Below are 23698 nucleotides of genomic sequence, written 5' to 3'. Positions count from 1 at the left end.
AGTTATTACATGTATGAATGCTTGCTGTTGAAGGCTTGCTGAGGGATATATTTCCTGCACTTAGATGTAAGATAGCAGATCTCGTGTTTGCATTCAGTGTTGCAATCATTTAATGATTTTTAATTTGCCTAATTTATCACAGTCAGTTCTGCTGTGGTGTTTATATCTTCTAGTTCAGATTTGTTGCTCTGTGATTTGGACAGCATGGCTGTTTAGCATACAAACAGCCACCTTTCTGAATCATGAACGTGTCAGTTCCAAAGGTGTCCTGTGCTTGACTGAAGTGGGATAGGAGTGGTGTAGAGCCTGGGTCCCCCAAACTGCATTCGTGTAACGTGTATACGGCAAGACTAGTCACCTTGGAACGCTTATCATACTGTGCTAGTATTTGCAGCTAGGCTGATTGAAAATATATGAGGTAGTATTCATCATGACTGCAGATAGCCAAGGTTTGTGTCTTAACAAGTAAATATTATAAGCCACATGTGCAAAGTCTTTTGTAACTTAAAACTTTCATGGCTCTGCAAACTCATGAACATCATTAAAGCTGTTAATATTATATGCCATCAGAGATCTTTCTATGCATGAATACCTTTTCTTCCATAACCTCGTGCATGCTGCTTTCCACGTATAAAGGCTTTAAACAGTGGGAGAATCAGCATAAAATGACAAGATCTGGAAATAGTGAGTTCCATGACTTTGATATTTTCTTTAAAGTCTCAAACTCTGGCATCATACAGTGAGGTAGGAATCATGGTGATAATTATAAAAAAATACCTAGCTCAATATAAGAGAAGTTTGAAAAAGTGCTAAAGGTTTTCTAGGGGATCAACAACACAAATTACAATAATTCAAAGTATGTAATTTAGAAATTCTAAGTTTTGTGAAGCATTGTTGTACTTGGCTGAAGTTTCTGAGTACTTTATCAATGCTATAGAGTATTATAAACATATGGGTGTAAATATGAAAAAAATGTAGTTGCCTGCATTTGTTGATAACACCACCAACCTCAGTATCTAGAAGGGGAGTACTATCTCCAAAATACTCAAGAGCTTCCCTAAGCAGTGGCCAGAATTTTTAATTTGATCATGGAGACAAAGGATCACCTTAAATTATTGGAGACGTGGTTTAAGATTTGCTGAACTGTTGTATCATCTTAACATCTGAATGAAAAGGCCTCTGGCCTTTTCACACTACCTAAGGACTGCAGTGCTTTTCTGGATGTCTTTATCATCTGGGAATATGTAGAAATATGCAGAATTATTGTAGCACTGTAAGGACAGATATCTAATCCCAAACCTGGCTTTACTGAACATGAAAAAGCCAAGTGCTATTTTAGAGAATCATTCTTTTAATGAATTTTAAAGACATGTTACTCACTAACGGTTTGTTGGCATGCTCTACTGCTTGCTTAGGCAGTTGCTCAAGGGGATTTTCAGAAAGCGGTGATGTGTGTGCAGCGCTGCAAAGATATGTTGATGAAATTACCAAAAGAGGTAAGTGAAATCATCCGTTCTTTATCATTCCAAACTTTGAAAATCTGCTTTCCTCTGTATATGTTAAAGAATGACATATGCCATATAAAATTTTGAAAAGTAGTCTCAACTACGTATCTTTTCTGTGGTTGGTTGCTACTTTGAGATTTTCTCGCTAAAAATTTTGCATTAAATGGCAGTTTTTTTCTTCAAAGTTCATTTTTTCATGCTTCTCAGACGTTAGCATTTGAAATAGAAGGATAAACTCTTCCTAAAGAATAAGCAAGCAAGGCAAAAAGATTTCTAAATTGAATGTACAACCTACTCTTCTACAGAACTAGCTGCGTTTTACGCCTTGATCTTGTATATTGCTTCTTCACTTGTACCTATGTGAAGTTTTGTCTGGAGCCAGATGGGACAAGAGCAGAGCTGAGTTACTAAGTTTTTGATATGCAGGTCTGTCACTACCCTCAGTACTAATCTTCTTCATGAAGCTACAGAGCTATGAATGGAGGCTTCCCGTTGCACTAAACTGTGTTTTTTGTAGTTCTTGTGTCAGAGAAAAATGTCCGGAGAAAACAGACTCTAGCATATGCAGACTAGTTCTTTGTTTGCAAAGATAAAAGTCTAATATGTTTATATGAGAATATACTTCCCCACATTTATTTTCGTTTACTTTAATGTTTTCCCAATATTTAGGAAACATTTTATTCCTTTATCACCTGTGGTACAGGTAGTAAAATTCAAAGGGGTAGATGTGAATTCTGAAATGAAAATACGGGAAATACAGTTGGAGTTTGATTGGGTTTTTAACCAAATAAACTCCAACCAATTTTAAACTGGTTTTTGTGATCTGCTGGCTTTCTTCAGTGCATCCGAGTGCACTGTTGCAGTCAGTTGCAGGGGTCTAGCTTTGATTTGAATCATAAAAGCAGAGCTTCTTGCTGTGAATTGTTGAAGATGCTCACTGGGGACTTTGCACTACTGTTCCTCATTTCATTTTAAATGAATTTCATGCTTTCTGCTTAAACTCCTCCATTAAATAATATTAAACTTCCCATGATAAATGCTCTTCACAAAGCAGGAGCACTGATGCAAACAAGAAGAAGGTTTCTGATCATGAGAGATGCAATTTACTTCTGCTTTAAAGAGTGGTGTTTAAACAGTAAGAAAAAGGAAAGAGCTAGTGGTTGCTGAGTGACTTCAAAACTTCTGGACCACTGGGTAGCCATCAGTCCTTAACTCTTCCAGGCTCCCATTGTACCAGAGAGCACTTGCAGAGTATCACAAGGGGGTTGTTGCGTTATGGTAGTGCGTGGTACCACAGATCGGCTGGAGAGGATTTGCAGCTTGTGGATCATCAGTGGTCTATGAACCATTACCAGTAACTCTTGCCCTACAGGGTGAAATGCCGGAATTGTTCCAAACACTTGTTGTTCAGAGAGGTGCCAGGTTTATGGGGGTATTTTAGTGTTACACTTGACACCTGGAACACAGTCATTCACTGACATAGTATTTTAATTATCCTTTGAAATAATTCTTTCCCAAGCATGCAAGTAGATGAATGGGGTATGCCACAGTATGCCTACAGCATTATGCTAAAAACATGAAACCCTCTCAATACAGTAAACTTTCTGTGCTGGAAAGAAAAAACTCACAAATGAACTTACCAAAAGTAAGGGTTTCACATCTGAGAGTGATTGGGTTTTTTGTTCATGCATACTGAATCTGTGCATTTGCCTCTGGATTGCAATGAGATAAACAATAAATTTGAAGCAAGATGCTGTGCTACCTCTGTCATTCTTGCTTGAGGATTCGAAATCTGTAGTCACTTGCAGAAAACATCATTTATGCTTGGAAAAGAAAGTACTTAAAAGAAAGTTACTGCAGAGGCAAAATGGATGTAAATATTGGCAGCCTGTTAGCATATAAAATGGCTTTTCTGTCTTTTCTTTGGACAACATGTGACAGCTGCAAATCATTTCAAAGGAAAGACAGGTTGTTATGAACAGATGTTGTCAGGACTGACTGATAAAGCAGAAAGCAACAGTGCTCTGAATAACGAAGCATTCAAAAACAGTTTTTTCCTAAAACTTGTAATATGGATCATCCTTTTTTAACCCCAAAGAGACATGCTTGGAAGAAGACTAGCATGGAAGAGGCAATCCTTTTCACTTAAGTATATAAAACTTTTTTTGTCATTTTAAAAAATGAAGTTATAATATTACAGTTTTTCCTCTCAAGTTTTAATTTTTATTGTTTACTTTACACAGTCCTAGTGCTTTCAGTGTGATTTCATGAGGAACTATTCTGCCTCATGTGTTTCAAGAATCCTGCTGGTTTTTTGTGTGTGCTGGTCTGGTTAATGATGCTTTACTTTCTCACACAATTATTATTCCATTTCAGTTGTGTTCAGTATCCCCTTGTGTAAGGTCAGAAGTGATAACAGTGGATATATCTTTAAAGTAAAATGCGTTTTAAAGAACCTGAGACTGCAGTCCATAGGTCTAATGGTGTTTCTACAGAACATTATAGAAGCAGGAGTCTTTTTTTGCAGACCTGTTACCTATCAATTCTCTGTTACAATTTTGGAGTGGAAACCTACGAATGGAAGAGGTATGAACAGAGCTCCTTCTGGCTCAGGTAATGTGCAAAGACAAAATAAAATCCTGCTTTTGAGATGTAAAAATATGTGTGAATGTGAGGGGGGAGCAAGGGAAAGTAGAGGTTTAATTAAAAATGTGAGAATACAAGATTTTAACGGCACCAAATTAGCTGAGCAGATACTTAGTGACTGTTGTACTCTGTAGCCTGCTTTCCACATTGATTTTCATGTCATTAGAATGAAAGCCTTCTTCCCATGGTTCTTGCCAATACTCTCCCTAACGTTCCTTCCAAAGAGGTTACTGTTAGGAAGAGGCTGTTCCCAGTTCTTGTGCCATTCATAAGTGATAGTGAAGGGATATGAAAACTTTGGAAAAGGGTAGATTAATTCCCCTGACCAGTTTTAAATGGATTTGTTTTAAACAGTATTCATAAAGGAGGTGCTTCATTGAGAGCAAGTCATTGGCTGATGAAAGACACAGACATCAAGGTGAAAACGGAATAGTTAGAGATGGTTTGGGTAGGATCCAAATAAGTATTGTGGTACTACTAAGGAAGAAAAAATGTAGGCTATCAGGAAGCATATCCTCTTGCCAAGGTCACAGCCTCAGCTCAGAAAATTTGTTTTTATTTCTTCTCACTCTTTTTAAATAGTCGGAAGAAAATGAATGGCAACATATCAAATTCAAAATAGTTGTGGTCGCATATGTTGTCAAAGTGGATTTGTAGAAATGCTTAAAATTGATTACAGCTGGTGCCTTGGAGATTATTTTGTATTTTATGCTTGAGGAAAATGAAATACTGAGTCCTGATGACAAAATTTGAGGAGGAAATAAACCTTTGCAAAGTGCAAGTAATTATCTGGAGAAGGAGGTGTAGCTCCATCTAGTGGGTTAAGATTTCCCTGTACTGAGACTATATCAGATCAGGAAACAAATGCCCAGTTATCGTTTTTCTTTCTAACAGTTCTTCATTCACAGCATTTGCAATCGAATCTGGTTTTGTGGAATTACTACTGCCTTTTTTCCTAGGTGGTCCTTTGTGTCATCATTTAACTTTTAGAAAAAGAATGGGGAATCATGACTCCCAGTTTCTTTTTATGTCTCTGCTGTTGATTTGCTGTGATCTTGAGACCAGATCATGTATAACTTTTGTGTATGATGATATTATATGTCAGGTGGGAATGAGAACACTTGCTTCTTCAAAACCCCCGTGGTTAAAACTGATAAAGCGTACTGAAATGTTTGACTAGAAGATGTTACAGAAGGTGGTGCAACAGGTTAAAGAAAGTGATTGAGTACAATTTTTAATGTGAGGATTTAGAAAGAAAACAAAATTTTCTGTTGTGAGTACCGAGATTAGTTTGTGTGATTTATAGGTTTCTAACTGGCTAGAAGTGGAAAAGGATAGGAATGTTGCACATATCAGAAGACTGGCTGAATTAATCCTTGTCATTCCATTTAATTCTAACTTTCACTTATCATTGATAGCCAGAGTTATGACATTGGGAAGACGGACATGAAATATTCTGTTGGCAAAGAAATGCAGGTAAGAAATAGAGAAATTGCAGTTTATAAATAGGAGGATTTTGTTAACCTGACTCTACTGTATCATCTGCCTCCGCTGTGCCAAACCTGACCAGTGATTTCTTGGTCTCCACTTTAATACTTTCTGCTACAACGTTTGGCAAAGTTGCAAGTTTAGTCACTATGAGCATCAGTCTGAGTGTTCAGTCACAAATGGGTGTCCCTAAATCACTTTTGAATATAGTATTTCACAGAAATTAAATTGTAGAAAGTAAGGCTGAAGTAGACCCTGAAAGGCCATCTCTTCTTCCTTCCCCCTCTTCTTTCAAGGCATCATTAGTTACATCTCTGTCATTTCTGATAGACGTTCGTCTGTGTCATTCATAAGCCTATTACTCCTTTTACTACCCTCAGTGGATATGGAGATTTTAATCTCTTCCTCGGTGTATGAATTATTTATACATTTGAAGGCCATTGTCATGTATGTCTTTGGCTTGGTGGTTTTTTTTTTTTCCTCTCACTGAAGTTTGTACCTGCTGTTTCTTCGGTTTCTTCTTTCATTCTTTTTTTTCCAGATCTCTGATTTTCCTTGCTACCCTTCTGTTCTCCTCTGAACTCTAGTTGTTCATGTCCTGTGTGAAGCACAGTGCTGAAGACTGGATATGCTTCAGAACTGAGCAGTCACTTTATATATCTGATATTGTTAAAGGAGAAGCCGCTGCCCGAGCATTCATGCACCATTCATGGTGTCACACACACACACTTACTCCTGGGTGTGCTTCCTTCTTCAGGCTCAACCCTAGGTTTCCTGCAGCAGAGTCTCAGGTGTCAGATTTTATAAAATAATTGATTTAATTGAAAGGTCCAGCAGTAGGGTCAGCCCGCTGCCTCCAAAGAGAGGGACCCTGAACAAAGAAATCCCCAGGCACTTATACCCTTGTGATCCACACACCCGCCCCTCACATGCCCTTCATGCGCTGTCCATGTGTCTTTTGGTCTGGGGTCTTCTAGTTGGATTCTTTTTCTGTGTTCAGGCAGGCAGGCTCTTACCTTGTTGATTTGCAGTTTCAGCGAGGGTTGGAGCCTCTCTGTCTCCTGGTTCACGCTCCTCGTGCACATGCACTCACTGGCACAGCAGCGTGACATCAACATCTTTCCCATACTAAGAGACTAAACACAGCACTGTACCAGCTGCTAGGAAAATTACTAAGAAAAATAACTATCGTGGCCTAAAGGTTCAGCAGATCCAGCTACTCATTCTAAGTAAAGCTAGGCAAACAGCACAAGTCACACCATACTATAATCCAAAGTAATTTATTCTGATTAAAATTTACTTATTTTTGCTAAATAACTAATATCCCTCAACAATACCAGGCAGGCATTCTTTTGACTCCAAGAGATATTATTTTTCATTACCTTAGATTTTAAGTCTTTTGTATTCATATGTATGTTCATGTCTGGCTATTTTTCTTTTCTGCTCTTCAGATGGCATTTAAACTTCCAGTTTGTTTTTCTTTCCAGGCTAAAGTGCTGCGATTGTTAGCTACAGCCTATTTTGAGTGGGATTGCAATCTGTATCTTGAGAAGGCATTGAAAGCTATAAGCTTGGCAAATCAGGTAGTAGTGTGTTCCTGTGTTTATGGTGTGTGACAATCAAAACTCAAGCATTTATTAACATAATAATATGGACCACATTAATCACTGGGGTGTTCTCCTTGATATCAGACGGAGGTGTGTTTTCTTTGCTTTGGTTTTCAGACTCCTAAGTATGTTTTGGTGTTCCCAGCTTTTTTATAGAGAAATACTTCTTTGCATGTAGATGTAGAGCTGTCTTGCTATCTATTAATAGTGATGTCCTTTGATAATGATATTGGTGGATGAGAAGCTCAACATGAGCAGGCAATGCACGCTTGCAGCCCAGAAAGCCAACCGCATCCTGGGCTGCATCAAAAGAAGTGTGGCCAGCAGGGCGAGGGAGGTGATTCTGCCCCTCTGCTCTGCTCTGGTGAGACCCCACCTGGAGTACTGTGTCCCCCTCTGGAGCCCTCAGCACAAGAAGGACATGGACCTGTTGGAGCGGGGCCAGAGGAGGCCACGAAGACGATCGGAGGGCTGGAGCCCCTCTGCTGTGAGGACAGGCTGAGAGAGTTGGGGTTGTTCAGCCTGGGGAAGAGAAGGCTCCGGGGAGACCTCTGAGCCCCTTCCAGTCCCTGAAGGGGGCCTACAGGAAGGATGGGGAGGGACTCTGGATCAGGGAGTGTAATGATAGGACATGGGGTAACAGCCTCAAACTGAAGGAGGGGAGATTTAGATTGGATATCAGGAAGAAATTCTTTGCTGTGAGGGTGGTGAGGCACCAGAACAGGTTGCCCAGGGGAGTTGTTGATAGCCCATCCCTGGAGGTGTTCAAAGGCCAGGCTGGATGAGGCTTTGAGCAGCCTGGTCTCTGGTGGGAGGTGTCACTGCCCAGGGCAGGGGGTTGGAATGAGATGATCTTTAAGGTCCCTTCCAACCTGAACCATTCTGTGATTCTGCAATTCTGTGACTAAAATTTCTGTGGCACGCATTCATGAAAACTGTACAGACAGAATAAACTACAGTGTAGTCCATTTGAGATTTATAGCAGCTGGCTTTTTACATATCAGACCTTTTGTCTTGCTTTGGATTATAATGGATATTTCCATACTACATTTTGAGTCCCCATTTCATTATCTGTACAAATATTTGAGCAAGCGCCAAACAGAGTTCAGTTTTGAAAGCTATGTAGCCATGCTACATTGGTCTTATTTCAGGCAATTAATTTCTCTATTGCACTTTACTAACATGACTGTATTTCTTCTGGAACCTGAAAAATGAGCTGTATAAATATACCAGCTACCCTGAAAAAGTTCATATATCTCTAAGCAGTCACCTCAGTGAGGTCCCTTGCACTTGTACAAATTCCATTTCCCATATGAAGACTTGAATTAATTTTGTGCTTCTGTCTTTTCAGGTTAGTTAGAGTAACTTAAATTTGAAAAAATTACATTTGTCTTTGGTTGACCATTTTAAAATTTCCATTATCTGCTTATACAAAACAAGTTTTAAATACAAAATCCTGTTTTAAATGAAAGCTTAAATTCAGTTTTCTACATACTGTTAAAACTTCCAGACAGATGATGATGCACGTGCTCATGAGATCAAGATATAAATGGCAGTGTATTTTAATCATTCAAATAACATGCTGCTACAGTATCTAAGACCTTTGCAGTTTTTATTGTATTTACTTTTGCAAAAGCTTTTGAGGTGGAAAGTGCTTTTATCATAATTTCTGATAACGTATGTTTTGATATTGTATGAGGATATGGAAAAGTAGAAGAAATTTTTTATTCTGGAGTCTGAAATGTGCAGTGTTTTAGCAAGAGCTGTATTAGACAGTCTCTATTATTTCCATTTGCTCCCATTGTTGTTCTCTCCTAAATTTCATATTATTATAAGCTACTCTGAATTCTGCTCATATTAATTCTTGAGTAATCCAGCCAATTCACACACAGAAAAGCAGGAAATGTTTATGTCAATCAGTATTGTTCAGCTTTTATTTTAAAGTATCGGAAATGGGCCACAGCAAAATAAGAATCTTACTTTCATTGTCCTCATGGTCTTTTGGCAATATAAGAATAAATAATAAAGATATACATTTCATTTCAGAAGAAAATATTACCAGTTACCTACCTATTGCTTCAATCATTAAAATGGAACTGAAGAATACAGTGGAGTGTATGTGATTTCCTGATATTTGTCTGTTTATAAATGTGCTGGACTCTCACAGGATCCATATTTGACAAACAGCTGTCCAAATAATGTATTGTTTTTCATCGTGCAGGAGAATTTGCATCCAGCAGGATGTTTTTTGAAAATCAAAATTCTTCTTAAAAGTGGAGCATCAGATGAAGATATCAACTCAGGTACCACAACTCTGAATAGGTTTCATAATGAGGTCATACTACTCCAAGAAGACAGCCTGTGTTGTATATAGAAAAGAAAAAAAATAAATCCCTTTCTTGTGTGCTTTAGAGGAAACTTCATTAGCTAAACGTTGTTCTGGTTTTGGAGTGTGAGACACAGTAGTCAGTGTTCACAGAGGAGTTATCCAGGTACTAATGTAAGTTTGAATTAAGCGTGATTTAATTTTTGTTGAGAATTTAAATAGACTTGCTGGAAACAGGGAAGGGGAAAGACTCTGAAGGCTGTTAGAATGAAGACAGTGAAAGTATAACAAGGTAAAGGTATGGTTTATTTTAGACATATGCCTAAGGTTATTGAAAAAGGGTGAAGGTGGATTGTCTGTTACGCAGTCAGCATAGAAGAAAGGCTTGTGAAACACTGCTGTTCTCTGTGTGTGATTTTGCAGATTTTGGCCAAGAGACATCAAGTGCTGCCCAGTGCGTTGTTATAAACCTGTGTTACCAGAGTTTGTTTAGTTTACCTAGGGCATATAAACTCTTTTCTCCTTATTCCTCAAACTTGTCATTTGAAGAAAATTGATTTTTCCATTGGCATGAGAGGAGAAGAAAGTTTTGGGGGGGACTTTAATATAGAAAGAGTAATGTATCAGGAGAAATTTATTGCCATAACTAATAAAATCTTATGGAAGAGAGGCTTTGTACTTTTCATGGTTGGAAAGCATCAGATGCGTAATGAATGCTCTGAGAAATAAATGTAGGGTGAGATGAGGAATTTCTTGCAGAGAGCTGAATGGTTTGAATGCTGCCAGACTAGCAGGAATGAAAACTCCAGATTGCTCCTGGGAAATTTCAGCCAGCTTTCAAGTGGACAGTTTTTCAAAACTTACCATTGCAATAGTTGGCTTCTGTTCCGCATTTTGAATTGTGAAGCCATAGTGTTGCCTATTAAAACACACTCCGCTTATATTTAGTAGCACCAAGACTCCAGTCAGTTTTTCAAGCAAGTTTATTAGTGAGTGGATGTCTGTCTTTTCTTGTATGGCTGGCGGAAGAGAGTGTTGTGTCTATGCACTGCAGCTTCTTATTCTTCCGAGTGAAGGTTCCTGCTGAGTTGTAGGCATTTGACTAAAATCTTGTATTGTGCAGTTGTACACAGGTGCCTTAGAAATGCTTCCTTTAACAACTGCTCCTTTGTGTTCCTTCTCTGATCTCATCCAAGCTACAAATGTATAAATCTTGTTATTAATCATTCAGCACAGTCTAGCAGTTTTTAAACTTTATCCGAGTGGTCTAAAACTGATGCATGCTTATCATCACCAGTCAGTTCAACAGCTGATGCTAAAAGTATTAGGCTGAAGTACTTCCCATTGGCATGTGATACCACGCACAGCCTGAGCACTGACCTCAGTCTTAAGTGGTTCCTGCTGGATAAGGATGAGACATTTTGATGGAAAGCAGCTCCAGGCAAAAGTTTGTGCTACAAAAGCCTGTGCTGTTCTGTTTAAAGAGACAGAGGGCTAGAATTCCAGGGCTAGTCACCTTTCTGTAGTACTACATTAATGGTACAGTGAAAGGAAAGTCAAAGCACAATAGGCATGTTTTATTCTTCCTTTTGTTCTTTTGTTTTAGAACTATTATATTGCTTTTTGGTTTTATTTCAAAGAAGCTGTAAGAGATAAATGGTAAATTGAGCAGTTAAGTGTCTGAGTTGATTAAATAATCTCACCTGCTTTGTGTTCTGTCTAGCTGTTGCAGAGTTCCTGCACCATGAGATGTCTTTAGACTTTTGTTTGAATACTGCCAAACTGCTGCTGGAGCATGGAAGGTATGAAAGCATCAGTAAGTGGGGTGAGCATAATATTTGGGCTTTATAGGTGTTCTGTTATAAGCAAAGAACATCTATTTTACAATGACGCTTTATTTTAAATAAAAAATCACAGAGATAGGTGAACAGTTTTGAGAGGGAGCCTGTCTTTTCTACAGCAAGGTGATTATGGCAGCAGCAGAACATGGTGTGACATAATGTTGTGTGGCAACTTGCAATACTGTAGCCTTACTTTGGAATGATAATATTCTCCTTATGTAGTTTTAATATATATCTGGAATAATATATATGTAAGTCTGGAATTATCTGACTGAAATCTGTCTTCCATATCAACTAATCAACCCTCAGAATGAAAGAGTTTGGAGTCCTAGAATTGTTTTTATGAAAAGCAGTATAAGGATGAACAAGTTACTGCAAAATAAATCACTGAAATTTCACACTGTTGAATACTGCATCATGATTACCTATGTATATGCTTCTGTCTTGCAGTAAATTCTTACTCTTTTCATTGTGAGGAGTAAGCTCTCTTGTGAAGACTGTGGAACAAGCATGTGCTAATAGGAAGTTACTGATGAATAGATGAAGTGCAGTAAATTCATACCTTGACTCACTCTGTCAGTGTGATTGTGTGCCAGTAGTATAAATGAGAAACATGTTGCACGGTGTGAATATGTTAGTTTTTAGAATGGAAAATTAACACCTCTTCTTGTGCAGCCTCTTAAAAATGCATCTGTGTGAATAGGGAATCAGTTGGTTTTGATTTTCTGAAATCTGTTGCTGAACGATTTGAATCTTCTCCTGACCTTGGAAAAATTACCCTGCTCCACATCGAGTTCCTGTTGCAGAATAAGAGGGAGCTTCTTGCTAAGCAAAAGGTTGAAGAAATTGTTATAGGTCTGTATCCTTCTTTAGCTGCTGTTTACTGAAAGCTGGATTTAGTTGGCTAAAGTCTTGAATTCTGATTTTCACTATTTTGCTTATCTCATCTTCCTTTCTATGTTTCTTTTGCGTGGCAACTCTCAGCTTCCATAATGAATGACAGTCATGGTAAAGCGCAGGGTTAAAGTCACTTGCTAGAACAATTCCTCCTTCTTAGCGTAGACTGATACACGTGGGATTAGAAACATTTATGAGAAGTTCTGCATAATGTTAATACTTTGTCCATCCAGCCCAATATGTTTTTGTTTGTCAGTATTTAAACAGGTTGCATATCCTTATTTGAGCAGCTGAAGAACAGTTTCAGGTCTGTCGCACCTTTAGCACTGTAGTATTTTTTGACTGTCAGATCTGCAGGAAATCAGACCGTATTTTATGTAGCATCAAGCTAGGTGCAAGAGCCACATTTTTGTTGTTTAAGCATGAAAATATTTATTCTCTTACCCACCGTTTTTGGGGCTTTTGTTTGTTTGGGTTTTTTGTTTATTTGTTTGTTTTTTCAGAAGCAGGATATGAAACACTGGGTCCTGGCTGAAACTGTTGTTGTGTTAGTGCTTTTTGATGTAGGCTATGGGATGATCTGTCTCAGATAGTTCTTAAGTGTTTCTCAGTGTTCTTCTTAAAGTTTTTGTAAAGTGATGATTTGCAATATCTTTTCAGGTCATTATACTGGGAAACAGCTGTTGCCTGAAGCCTTGAACCAGCTACACATCATCTTGTGGGACAGAGCTGCCAAACATTATGAGGTTTGGGACCAAACAGTAGCGTTGTTATTTGTATCGGTGAAAATGAAGGTCTGCATTGTCTGACCCCTTTGGTATGTTTGGTTTTGGTCAGAGTGCAAGCTGTTACTAAGACCCCCACACTAGTTTTGTTTTTATCCAGCTGGGTGCTGTTTTCCATTACAACATCAAGTTTCAGGTAGCCTCATCTCAGGGTTTGTACATGGGAACAGTTACGTCCAGAACTGATCAGCCAAGAAACCTGTGCAATCCATCATTCTGGTTCTGTCCTGGAAAGGGTATCAAAAGCCTGAAAATATTCTTTACATTGTGCTGTTTATTTTACAGTTCTTACCATCTGACGGTCAGTTGTTGCTTTAAGGAGCGTGAAGTGTTATCATTTGTACATTGATTTTCTTTTTAGCCTATATATGAAGTAGCTTTGTATGCTTACATTGTATCTTAGTTCATATACGTTTGTACTGTGAGCATATATAAGTTCTGTTATTCAAAACCAGATACCTTTTTATTCTTTCAGTATTTGGAGAAGATGAGCTTATGTTCTACTCTTGTACTTCTGTCATATGCTAGTTTCTTGAAGACATAAAGAAAAACACACGTGCCATTTTATTACCTATCATCTGTGTAGTCAAGAAGGAATTTTGCTAATGACACAGCTTTCTCCCTTCTCATTTTAAAAGAAATTCTCTGTCCAAATTGGAACTATAGTTGGGAGCACCATCTTCAGTGTAGTATCATCAAGACTCAAGTCTAAATGGGATAAACATTTTTGTCTTTTTCTCTTAGTTTCAGTTGCTTTGTATCGTGAAGAGAGAGATTTTTTTGAAATAATGTTTCTGGTTTGTATTTCGTCCTAAGAGTGTCCTTTCTGGGTCAGATGAATGACCCATCTAGTCCAGTGTCCTGTCTTTGCTAATGGCTGTAAGAATAAGAGAAGAGTAGGAGTAGGTAAAGTGTCAGTTCTCCTAATGAATATTACCTGTGTTGTGGGACCAATGATTGCTCTTCTGGGGGAAAGGTTACACTAGAATATACTTGATTATCTGAATCTTTCATATCCTATGACCTTTTTAAAAAAAAAATTGGGGTAAGGTAGGCAGTTTAATCACCCAAATAAGGGTGTGTTTGTTTTTTGGATTTGTTTTAGTTTGGTTTTTGTTTTTTAAATTTCCTAGGCAAAAAGCTACTCTGAAGCTCTTCACTGGTACAATTATTCTGTCAGCTTCTACACGCCTGGGCAGATAGATCAGAACTTAGCTAAGCTGCAGAGGAACATGGCTTCTTGCTATCTTCATCTGAAACAAATTGACAAGGTATAGATAATACATATGTATAAATATTTATTTATTTGCATTGTTTTTATTTTTGTAGCTGTGTCATTGCGACTTAATTTACACTTTTGTGACTGTACCTTTTTTGCTTTGAGAGAGGGAACTGTCTTTGCCTATCTTGCATCATCTGGCAGAGAGATGTCGTTCATCATCTTAGCTGCTGTGGGGCCCTCTTGTATCACCTGTCATTCAAATGGGGGAAACAGTTCACAAGGTGCGTGACCATGCCTCGGTATATTGGATTTCTTCTCAGATTAGAGGTCCTCCTCTCTTCAAGACTGATGAGCCTTGGCAGGAAAAATGTTTGACTTGTCTCACGAGAACTTCCCACAACTGTGTTAGACCTCACCTCTGCAGAGCAGTTTACCTGCTTTACCTGTCTAGGCCTCCTGGTTTGGGGGTGTAAACTTCACAGCGCAAAGTGACAGAAGGGAGTTTAATTTTTCAGCATTCTAAGGGCTTCTCTTGTTTTCTGATTCTGCAGCTCTAATTTTGAGGAATTGGCTTTTTTCTCAGTCTGGTTCTTGTTGGTCTTTAGTGCCATCTTCTGCTCTTGTCACTTTACTTTCCAGGGAAGATGTTGCCAAACCAAACTTCTCCAGTAATTATAATATTATATCTTGAGTAATTATAATGAATATCAAAAATGTAACTATTAACATTTTGTGTATCTTTTTAGCTCTCTTCTATTGCGAATCATATTACTGATTTCAAGATGTCAGTGTACTGATTTCCATTAATCTCTTCTGTGAATAGGCTAAAGAGGCTGTTAAAGAAGCAAAGAGGTGTGATCCAAACAGCATCTTTACTAAATTCAGTGTCTATAAGATTGCAGTGATGGAGAAAGATACTGATAAAGGTAGAACTTAAAAGATAAAGGGTCCACTACAAGGAGCAGCAGTGCTGAATATATTAGAAAATACTATGCGGATTTGGACTGTTCATCTTGAGAAAGACAATAGAGGGAAGCTAGAAGAAGGGTCTGTAACGTCATCGAAACTGTCAGGCTGTAGATTTAAACTGTTAGAGTGGGATGCTTTTTGCACACAATATGTAAAGTGTGGAGTCCTTTGCCATACCTGATATTGTCTGGATGGAACCTCTGGCTAGGACGTCTCTAATCTTCTCATGGGCAGAAGCTATAGTAGCATCTCAGGGTGAGAATCATTGTATACTTACTGTTTCTAATATTCCTTTGTATGCATATACAATATAAAAAAAAGGATACTGAGCTAAATGAACCTTAATGGAACCATTATTGCTGCTCTTAATTTCTCTGGACAAGTAGAAATTACTGAGATGACTTACAGAATGACATATCCCTGTAGACTCTTTCCTCTTTATAATGAGTTCTGCCATTTCGTATTTTAATGAGAATCTTAGCTCAAGTAGTGGAAATTGAGAAATAGACTATACTTACTTAGAATACAGAGTAACATGCAGAGCTTATTTTCCGATGAGTTCTGTGCCAATTAATTGTTCTCTATACATCTTTTTAATGACAGCATAATTTGTTCACATAATATAGAGTGGGAACCACAGCACAGCATGAACATAAAAGCAGCAGCACCCTTAGCATAAGCCAAGATGTGGGAGCTTGGAATCACGCCCAGACAATGTATTAGAGAAAGTCTTCTGTCTTCAGTGACAAATAGTTATTTAGCAGAACAAGATTAAGGACGTGAGATAGGTTTCATTTGTATGGCATCCTTGTTTCCTTAGATTAGTAGCTTGGAAAACCTTTTGGCACCTCTCTAGGAAGAAATGCGTAATTGTGGAAAAGTGCTGGTATGGTCAGGTTTTCTTGTCTTGGTTTTTCATATTAAAAAAAAAAATTATAGCCTTTCATAAGTCGTTTCTAAAGCCTCATTAAAACACCTTCCAATTGCTTCTATAAAAAAATAATTAATGTTTCCCTATGTATATTTCAGCTGTGGAAACAGTTATTGAAATGGGGAAGCTAGCAGAAAAGTCATCTCAACATGAAGACAAGCTGAGAGTGGATGAAAATACAGGCACTAACCTCCTGAGTTTAGCGGCCCATATTGCTTTAGAGGTAGAGCAGATAACATTGTCTTTGCTTTGCTTTATTGATATAAGTAGGATAGCTGTAACCTTTGTAACTTGGCCTACTTTTAAAATTTCTATGTATTTCATGCATTTCTAAGTATTTTGTGCTCCCATGACCAACGTCTCACTCAAATTTGTTATTTAATGCAAAATGGAAATTGATTTCACATAGGGAGCAATTGTATTTTTTTAATATTTCTTTGAGAAAATAAAGGATTCTGAGTTATAAATGTTGGTATCTGTAAATGACATGGTGTATTTCTTTAAAATTCCCCTTATCAAAATGTTACATGTTTTTCTGCCTCTGGGATTTGATCTTTGACGTGCTAGAGGAAACTGTGTACAAAATACACCTAAGTCAACAATGAAAAGCTGAAAAGTCACTTGTCTCTCCTGTTTGCCCTTGATTGGTGACTTGAGTGATGTCTGAACTGGCTGATTACATTGGCATAATTAGAGGAGGCTTTTGGATGCCCTTTAGGGCTTTGTTCATAGCCCCGTAAGGCGCGAAAGCCTTGCCAACCTGTATGTGTCCTGTTCCTGCCGTAGGCTCTTCGTGCATGTATGATCTCTCCTTATGGTTTTCTCTTCGCTCTGAGGCTCTTCTGTGCAGAGTCCTTTGTTCTTTTTCCTGCTAGTACACTGCGCAGTCTTCTGGAATATGCTGTTGCTTTGGTTTTGGTTTTTTTTTTTATTATTTCACAGTAACTGAGGTAGTGCAGTTTATACAAAACATGTTTTAATTTATTTTCAGAATGAACAACAAGTTGTGGCTATCAAAGCTTTGGAGTATTTGTCTGAACATTTACAAGACTGCCAACAATTATTTGCAGCTTTAAAGTGAGTATTCAATATATTTACAAGGAAAGAGAATTTTTTCTGGTTTCTTTTTCAAAAGTAATTTATTATCTTGAGGAAGGTGGAAAATAGAGTAGATGAAAGATTAGCTATCAGTCTTTTTGATGCTGCAGATGTACCTCAAGCCTGAACTCTTAATATCTACAGATGGTCCAAGTCTCTCCCAAGCAAATACTATTAGTTGCTCTGAATTTTATGAGTACATTGTAATTTGGACAGATGACCAACAGCGACTCTAATGAGATTGCCAACAATATATTTGGTGAAAATAGCAGTTCGTTTTTATCCTCTGATGAAGTGGTATCTTCTTATTGAAATATGCCATCATGTTTATAAAAACAAATATTGTGAGACAGATGCATTTATTCCAATATTTGCTTCAAGTTACTTTGTTAAAGAACATCTATTTGCTTAACTATAACGTGATTTAACAAAGTGGTATACAAAATAAGGCGATAGGGTGGGAAGTGGTATAATCTTATTCTCAGTTTGAAACTTTGAATTCTTCTGTGAGTTCCACGGGCTGATAGCATAAGGAAGAAAAGTGGGATCCTTTCTGGGAAATTAGGACGAAGTAAACTTGGAAAAAAATTCTTGTTTCTTCATTGCTTGTTTTCCTCGTATTTAGATGTTTGGTTCGTCTTATGTTGTCAAAGGTCATGGCAGAAAACGAAGAGAAAAGGTAAGTCCATTTGCAAAAGCATTTTCTTATGGTGGATGGGTTGTACAAATGGTGTAATATTTTCTTGCTGGGCTTATTTTCTTGCAGAGTAATCAAGAGATTAGTTTTTGTGCTAGTAAAAAGTCCACCCATATGACTTCCCAACTTAACCTATGGCATCACATAGGAACATCTTTTCTACTTGTATAACCTTTCCTTTAAATATTTGTTCTTTGCCTTCCTCTTTTATTAATGCATGAGACCAGCAGGTATTTTTGATGAGGAATGTGAGCTAAGCAACGTCTTTTAACTTTGACACTAGGGTGTGATATCTTTCAGAAGTTTTGAGTGGGGCCTCCCTTGCTGAAGGCTAGCAACTTTGCAAATGGTGTGTTGGCTTAGAAGTAGAATTGTACTGCTGGATTTTGACTGTCAAGAAAACAACGTAGTGGCAGTGGGGTTTGAAGTTTAACCTGCAGCCCCAACAACTGAGAAAATCTCCTGCTGCACGTCTAGAATGACCTTCACTGCTGCAGATCAGTAAAACTTTTTGTAGGCCTTCAGTATTCCATTGGCATCTTCAAATATTAGGAGTTTCTAATGCCTGAGATGTTCATCAGGGGAAGAATGATTATATCCATAATTACAGAGATCTTGTATTTCAACATAAATAATGTGTTCTGTTGTAAGAAAGTTAAGCAACAGTTTTCTAAAACTTAATTTTTCCATCATTCTAGGGATGAAGATATCAACTCAATGCTGACTTACTTGACCTTGGGTATGCTTTTGTTCTATTTACATTTTCTGTCGTTCTTCCATCTGTGAACTTTTAATGATTTGATTAGGTCCATACCAGCCATACGTTTAGACTCCTTATTTCATTCTAGGTTCCCAACTTCCCACTGAAATCAGTGAAAATTAACACTGGAGATTCAACAGCGTTGTGAAGTTGGATCTCAGTGCTGCAGGTTTTTGCTGTGGAAAGCTTGCACACTAGTGTTGGAAAAACTGTTTCTAGTAAAGCCTGTGCTTGGGACCTTCTCTCAGACAAAGGGGCAGTTTCTTCTAGGGAGTTTCCCTTTAGTCTCTTGTAAGGCCATGCATGCAAACAGCAGATATGTGTGTACGAGCCACAGCAGATATGTGTGTACGAGCCACAGCCTGGGTGGCCTCAAGTGACAGTCTCCTACTCCGACTGCATTGGCAGGAACCAAGTCAGTATCTTTAGTAGCAGGGCTACCACAGGAGGAAGAATTTTGGTTTCGTAAACTGAATTAACAATGTAACTCTCGACTGGCATTAATTAAATGCCAGTGGTGGTCTTTGCTGTTCTAGCTGTTTAAAAGGGAACATTTTTTAAATTAAGTTAATGCGCTTTTTTTTTTTTTTTTTGCTCTGGAAGGCTTAGAAAACTGCAAGAAGTAATAGCAAATTGCTGGAAAGATGGGAGAGACTTGTCAAAATTGGTTCCCACTTTTAAGTTGTGGTGTCCTTTGGAAAAGAATTGTCTTGTTTGCATTGGAAAAGGTCCAGGAGTTTTACAGAAGACTTTTCTCCATCTGAAGAAATACTTATTTTCACTACATGCTTTTTACCCCTCTCTTCCTATCTTGGACAAGAAAGCTAATGAGATCGTAGAACTTTACACTAGCCATTCTTACTGCAACAAGGAGACAAGAATGAAGACTAGAATTAAATTAATTAAAGGTTCCCTGAAGAAAGGCCTCAAACCTGTTATTAAATTAAAAAGCCCTTTTTGGGAAATTAAGTAAAACTCCTCTGCATTAGACTTCCCTGTCAGTAAACTTCGAAGAGGCAGCATTTGTTGGCAGCCTTACATACCTTAGCTAACATGCTGTTTGAGGTGCTTTTTGATGTTTTTTATAAGCCTCTCTGGTCAAGCATATGAGATTTAAGCTGTGAGAATAACTCTTCATCAGGAATTATACGGGACGTTTGGAAACCTCTGTTTTGTAGTGTAGTTATTAGACTTTGAATTGTTTTTATTCTGCTCAGAAAGTGTTACTTACGGATTGAACAACACATTTTCTGCAGCTCACAAGAGACTTGCTGGGTCTTTCACAGAAGAGAAGTTTACAGGGGACATGAGGATCCTTGACGCTCACTGGTTTAGAAAAGTTGGTAGGTTGCACTCTCAGAATGTAAACTGAATCCCCTCCAACTCCAGTTAGACAGACCTTAAGGAAGAAAGAAGTGTTTAAAGATGTAGTGGATTTATAGAATTTGCCACCTTTGGCAGTCGCTGCCTTAACTAGTCTTAAAGTTCTGCGGCACTTTCTGTCTTCTGAAATTATCTGATACGGCTTGTATTTTAAGTCATTTATCAAGAGAAATAATCACACGTGGTCTGTTTGACTGATGGGATAGCCGATACAGTGTTCCCTTCGCCGCAGGAGTAGCTGTATGTGCCCCGAGTCCATTTTTCTCTTAGGTAGCCCTTCACTACCAAGACTGTGTTACAGAAGTAAAATTTAAGATAGGGCAAATAAAAAGAATAATGGTCAATTCAATGTCTGAAAAAAAAGTGCAATAAACCCCCCCCTTATGCTGATCCTGCACATTCTCATGTAGGCAAAATGAGAATTAGGACGTTCAGATGAGTGTACTAGTTTGATTGGTGCAGGAAGAGCTTACCTCTGCCACCCAGATAGAATGTCTTCATTAGTTCCTTAAATCAGCAGTCCTGGAGTTTGCCTTGAACTACAGTGTATGAAATCTAAACAGCCAACATTATCATAAATAAACAAACACATGCTCACAATGCAGCCATGCTCTAACAGAGTAGCCAAGGAGGGAGAGAAGCAGCAGAGGTCAAATACACTAACACGAGTGTGAATGGAATCTGTGGTGACCGCGACCTTTCCAAGGCAGCATTCTCACTTACGGAATAAACAACTTGGAGACTACAAAAACATGCCCCTGAGAATTAACATGAAAGTTAGAATCTGCAAAGTCACTGTAGAATGTAAACAGATGGGTCAGATTCTCATACATATATCACTTGATTGTCTCATGATGGCTCATCCATTTACTAATCAGAATTGTGTGTTTAAATGCCATGTACAGTGGAGAATGTTTCAAAACTTTGTTGGTTTTTTCCCTTTTTTTTAAATTTGCCTTGGCAATATTGTTCAACTCTTTTATTCAGACACTAGTTTTGTTTATTAACATAAGAAAATGCTTCTTCCAATCCATGCCCTTGTGGGTAGGGTGTGTGGCAGAATGGATACTTGGTTATGATGAAATTATTAAGACACAATTTGAAAACATGAATAAGCTATTTTAACAAATCACTAGTAACAGTATTTCTTGCTAAGCTATTTTAACAAATCACTAATAATGGTATTTCTTGCTGTTATTAAATGTGCTGTTGATGATATTTTGATGAAGAAATTGAATTGTGGAATGTGAACTGCCTATTACAAGAGATTAGAGGGGCATACCCATAAGGTTGAAGATTTTTATTCTAGTCTTCGGTTTTTTATGTCTTTGTTAGCTTGGAACTTAGCTGTACAGTTCAGGGACTACCCTGAAAAGATGAGGGATTTTTTTCTCCTGTCTTTCAAGGTACGTACTCTTGCTAATAGTATCTCTGATTGAGGAATATTGTCATCTGTCTAGTTCTGTTAGAAGTTACATCCAAGTATCAGGTGTCTCTGGGGAGACGTGCTTGTATGCTCTGAAGATGGAGCACTTTTGTCAAGAGGAGATTGACTTGTAATATAAAATGTGAGCATTATTGTCATACTTTATATTCTGTTGCTTAAAAACATCGTAAGAAATTTAGACTTCAATGAGAACTTTCTAAAATCAATGGATTCTGATGTTTGGAAACTGTATCATTAATACAGACATGTTAAGTAGTCGAGTCCTAATCTCCATACAGAACTTCTGCCAACACTGACAGTTTTATATGTGTTTGTAGAAAGGGGACTCCAACACTGATTTACACTTTAAGTGATCTTCTTGTGTGATTGTACAAGTAAAATTGCAATATGAATATGTACTATTCATGATTGATTACTAGAAGTGCCATAGAAGAGACTCAGCAATCATCTGTTCATGAGCAAATTGCTTTATATGGGCAGAATTTTCATTACCTTTTCCTATTTTTGGTGTCAGTTGTCCCAGTTTTGTCCTTCTGACAAAGGTGTTCTAATTGCTCAGAAGACATGCCTGCTAATGGCAGCTGCAGTGGATCTGGAAATGGGGAGACAGCAAGTAACACCTTCTAAACAGGTAGGGCATTGCCCTCTTAACTGCTTCTGTATGTATCAGTGTAGCATTTTTTTTCTTTTGATTTTGAAATCTTAGTTGTTTCACTCGGAACAGGATATTGAGAATGTAAGCATGGGAACCTTTCATAGTTAATTAGAATCAATGCATCTGGTGCTTTCCAGACAATTGTAAATGTTGGAGTTCTGTAAATTAGTTCTGTTGACTTCAGTGGATTTTAACAAATTTATATCAGCAAAGGCTCATGGCAGTACCTTCTCTTAGAGGAACTTCAGTCTACCTTACATATTATGTGAGGAGTCTGCTGCTAAGCATTGGCCAGTCAGGCAGGTAATTACTGCATCTTTAAGATTATGCCATTGCTGAAAGTAGTTACCAGTGTGGTTATGATAAAGCTCACCATTTTTTTTTATTCTTTAGGCATACATCCCTTTTTGGGGGTGTTGTACTTACTGTGGTAAGAAGATTAGGGGAAACATACAGTGGTTATGAAGGAAGTACGGAAGTCTGCTGTACAGTGATTGTTGTAGCAACTTGCTTTTGTGGAGAGCAACACACAGCAATTTCTGTTGTGGGATTTAGCGCTTTGTCAGTCTCAAGAGCACTATTTTATGCTTGGGAGCTAAAATAAATGATGTCCCATAGGAATCCATATGGTTCTTTCTAGACCAATGGAACGTTGAATGTGAAGAGGCTTTGTTTGAGATGTGGAGGTCTTTGAAACACAGAGAGGAAAAAAAACCCACCCAAAACCAGTAACTGGTGTAGATGATTCTTAATTTATGTTATAGTTAGGTATAAAGATCCTGTTAGTTGTGACATGTATATTCCTTTTGCTTTTAAAACTATGACAAAAATAACTTCTTAAATTTTGTAAAATAGACGGAGCTTTTGACTCAGGCCCTTCAGCATCTCCAGGTGTGCAAGGAGATATGGAAAGTTCTGAAATTAACAGGTAAGCTACAAAGTGTGTCTTTTCAGCACATGTAATTCTTAGTCACTGTATTCATGAAAAATACAGGGCATATGGAATTTCTGTCTCAGCCGAAGAGTGTTGAAGCAGATATATGGCAATATGATGAAAGAATTGGCAAAGCCAACTACTATTTTTTGTGTGTCATTGCAGGCTTTTTATTGTATATGTGCTGTGAAGTATGGAACCTTTCAGAGTGAATTTGGGTTGATTGTTCTGTCTTAAATGTTGAGAAACTCCAAGCTTTTTGCTCTAGAGTGGAGTCACTCTTGCACTGTTTTAATGGTTTTACTAGCATCTCCCACACAGAAAGTCCTGCTACCATACTTTGAAGTGCCAAAACCCATCCTCTGTTCCCTGACTATTCCGTGTCAATTTAGGTCAGATATTACTGGAGACTGGCGTGCTTTCAGCTGACAGGTGAGATGCTGAGTGCCTGTTAGCCTAAAGGATGCATGCTTCACTTTTTTGGTAGTATATTGGTAGAAAAAATTC

The 23698-nt window shown here is 37.9% G+C and overlaps 1 protein-coding gene across 1 annotated transcript in view; it reads left to right on the top strand.

The window, feature by feature from the left end:
- The window catches only part of TEX11 (testis expressed 11), a 41910-nt gene that overhangs the window by 4623 nt on the left and 13589 nt on the right, over positions 1-23698 (top strand). Inside the window, exons 7-24 of the mRNA XM_054214053.1 lie at positions 1416-1496; positions 4033-4118; positions 5570-5627; positions 7127-7222; positions 9468-9549; positions 11296-11374; positions 12117-12268; positions 12971-13056; positions 14229-14366; positions 15141-15243; positions 16316-16440; positions 17209-17294; positions 17941-17994; positions 18711-18751; positions 20029-20115; positions 21491-21561; positions 22117-22233; positions 23113-23185. Coding sequence (XP_054070028.1) covers positions 1416-1496; positions 4033-4118; positions 5570-5627; positions 7127-7222; positions 9468-9549; positions 11296-11374; positions 12117-12268; positions 12971-13056; positions 14229-14366; positions 15141-15243; positions 16316-16440; positions 17209-17294; positions 17941-17994; positions 18711-18751; positions 20029-20115; positions 21491-21561; positions 22117-22233; positions 23113-23185 — 1615 coding nt within the window. The remainder of the gene's footprint in view (positions 1-1415; positions 1497-4032; positions 4119-5569; positions 5628-7126; positions 7223-9467; positions 9550-11295; positions 11375-12116; positions 12269-12970; positions 13057-14228; positions 14367-15140; positions 15244-16315; positions 16441-17208; positions 17295-17940; positions 17995-18710; positions 18752-20028; positions 20116-21490; positions 21562-22116; positions 22234-23112; positions 23186-23698) is intronic.

This window comes from Rissa tridactyla, chromosome 9, assembly GCF_028500815.1.
Source record: "Rissa tridactyla isolate bRisTri1 chromosome 9, bRisTri1.patW.cur.20221130, whole genome shotgun sequence".
Lineage (NCBI taxonomy): Eukaryota > Metazoa > Chordata > Aves > Charadriiformes > Laridae > Rissa > Rissa tridactyla.
The sequence above is the reverse complement of the archived record's forward strand: the minus strand, read 5'-3'. Positions and strand labels throughout refer to the sequence as shown.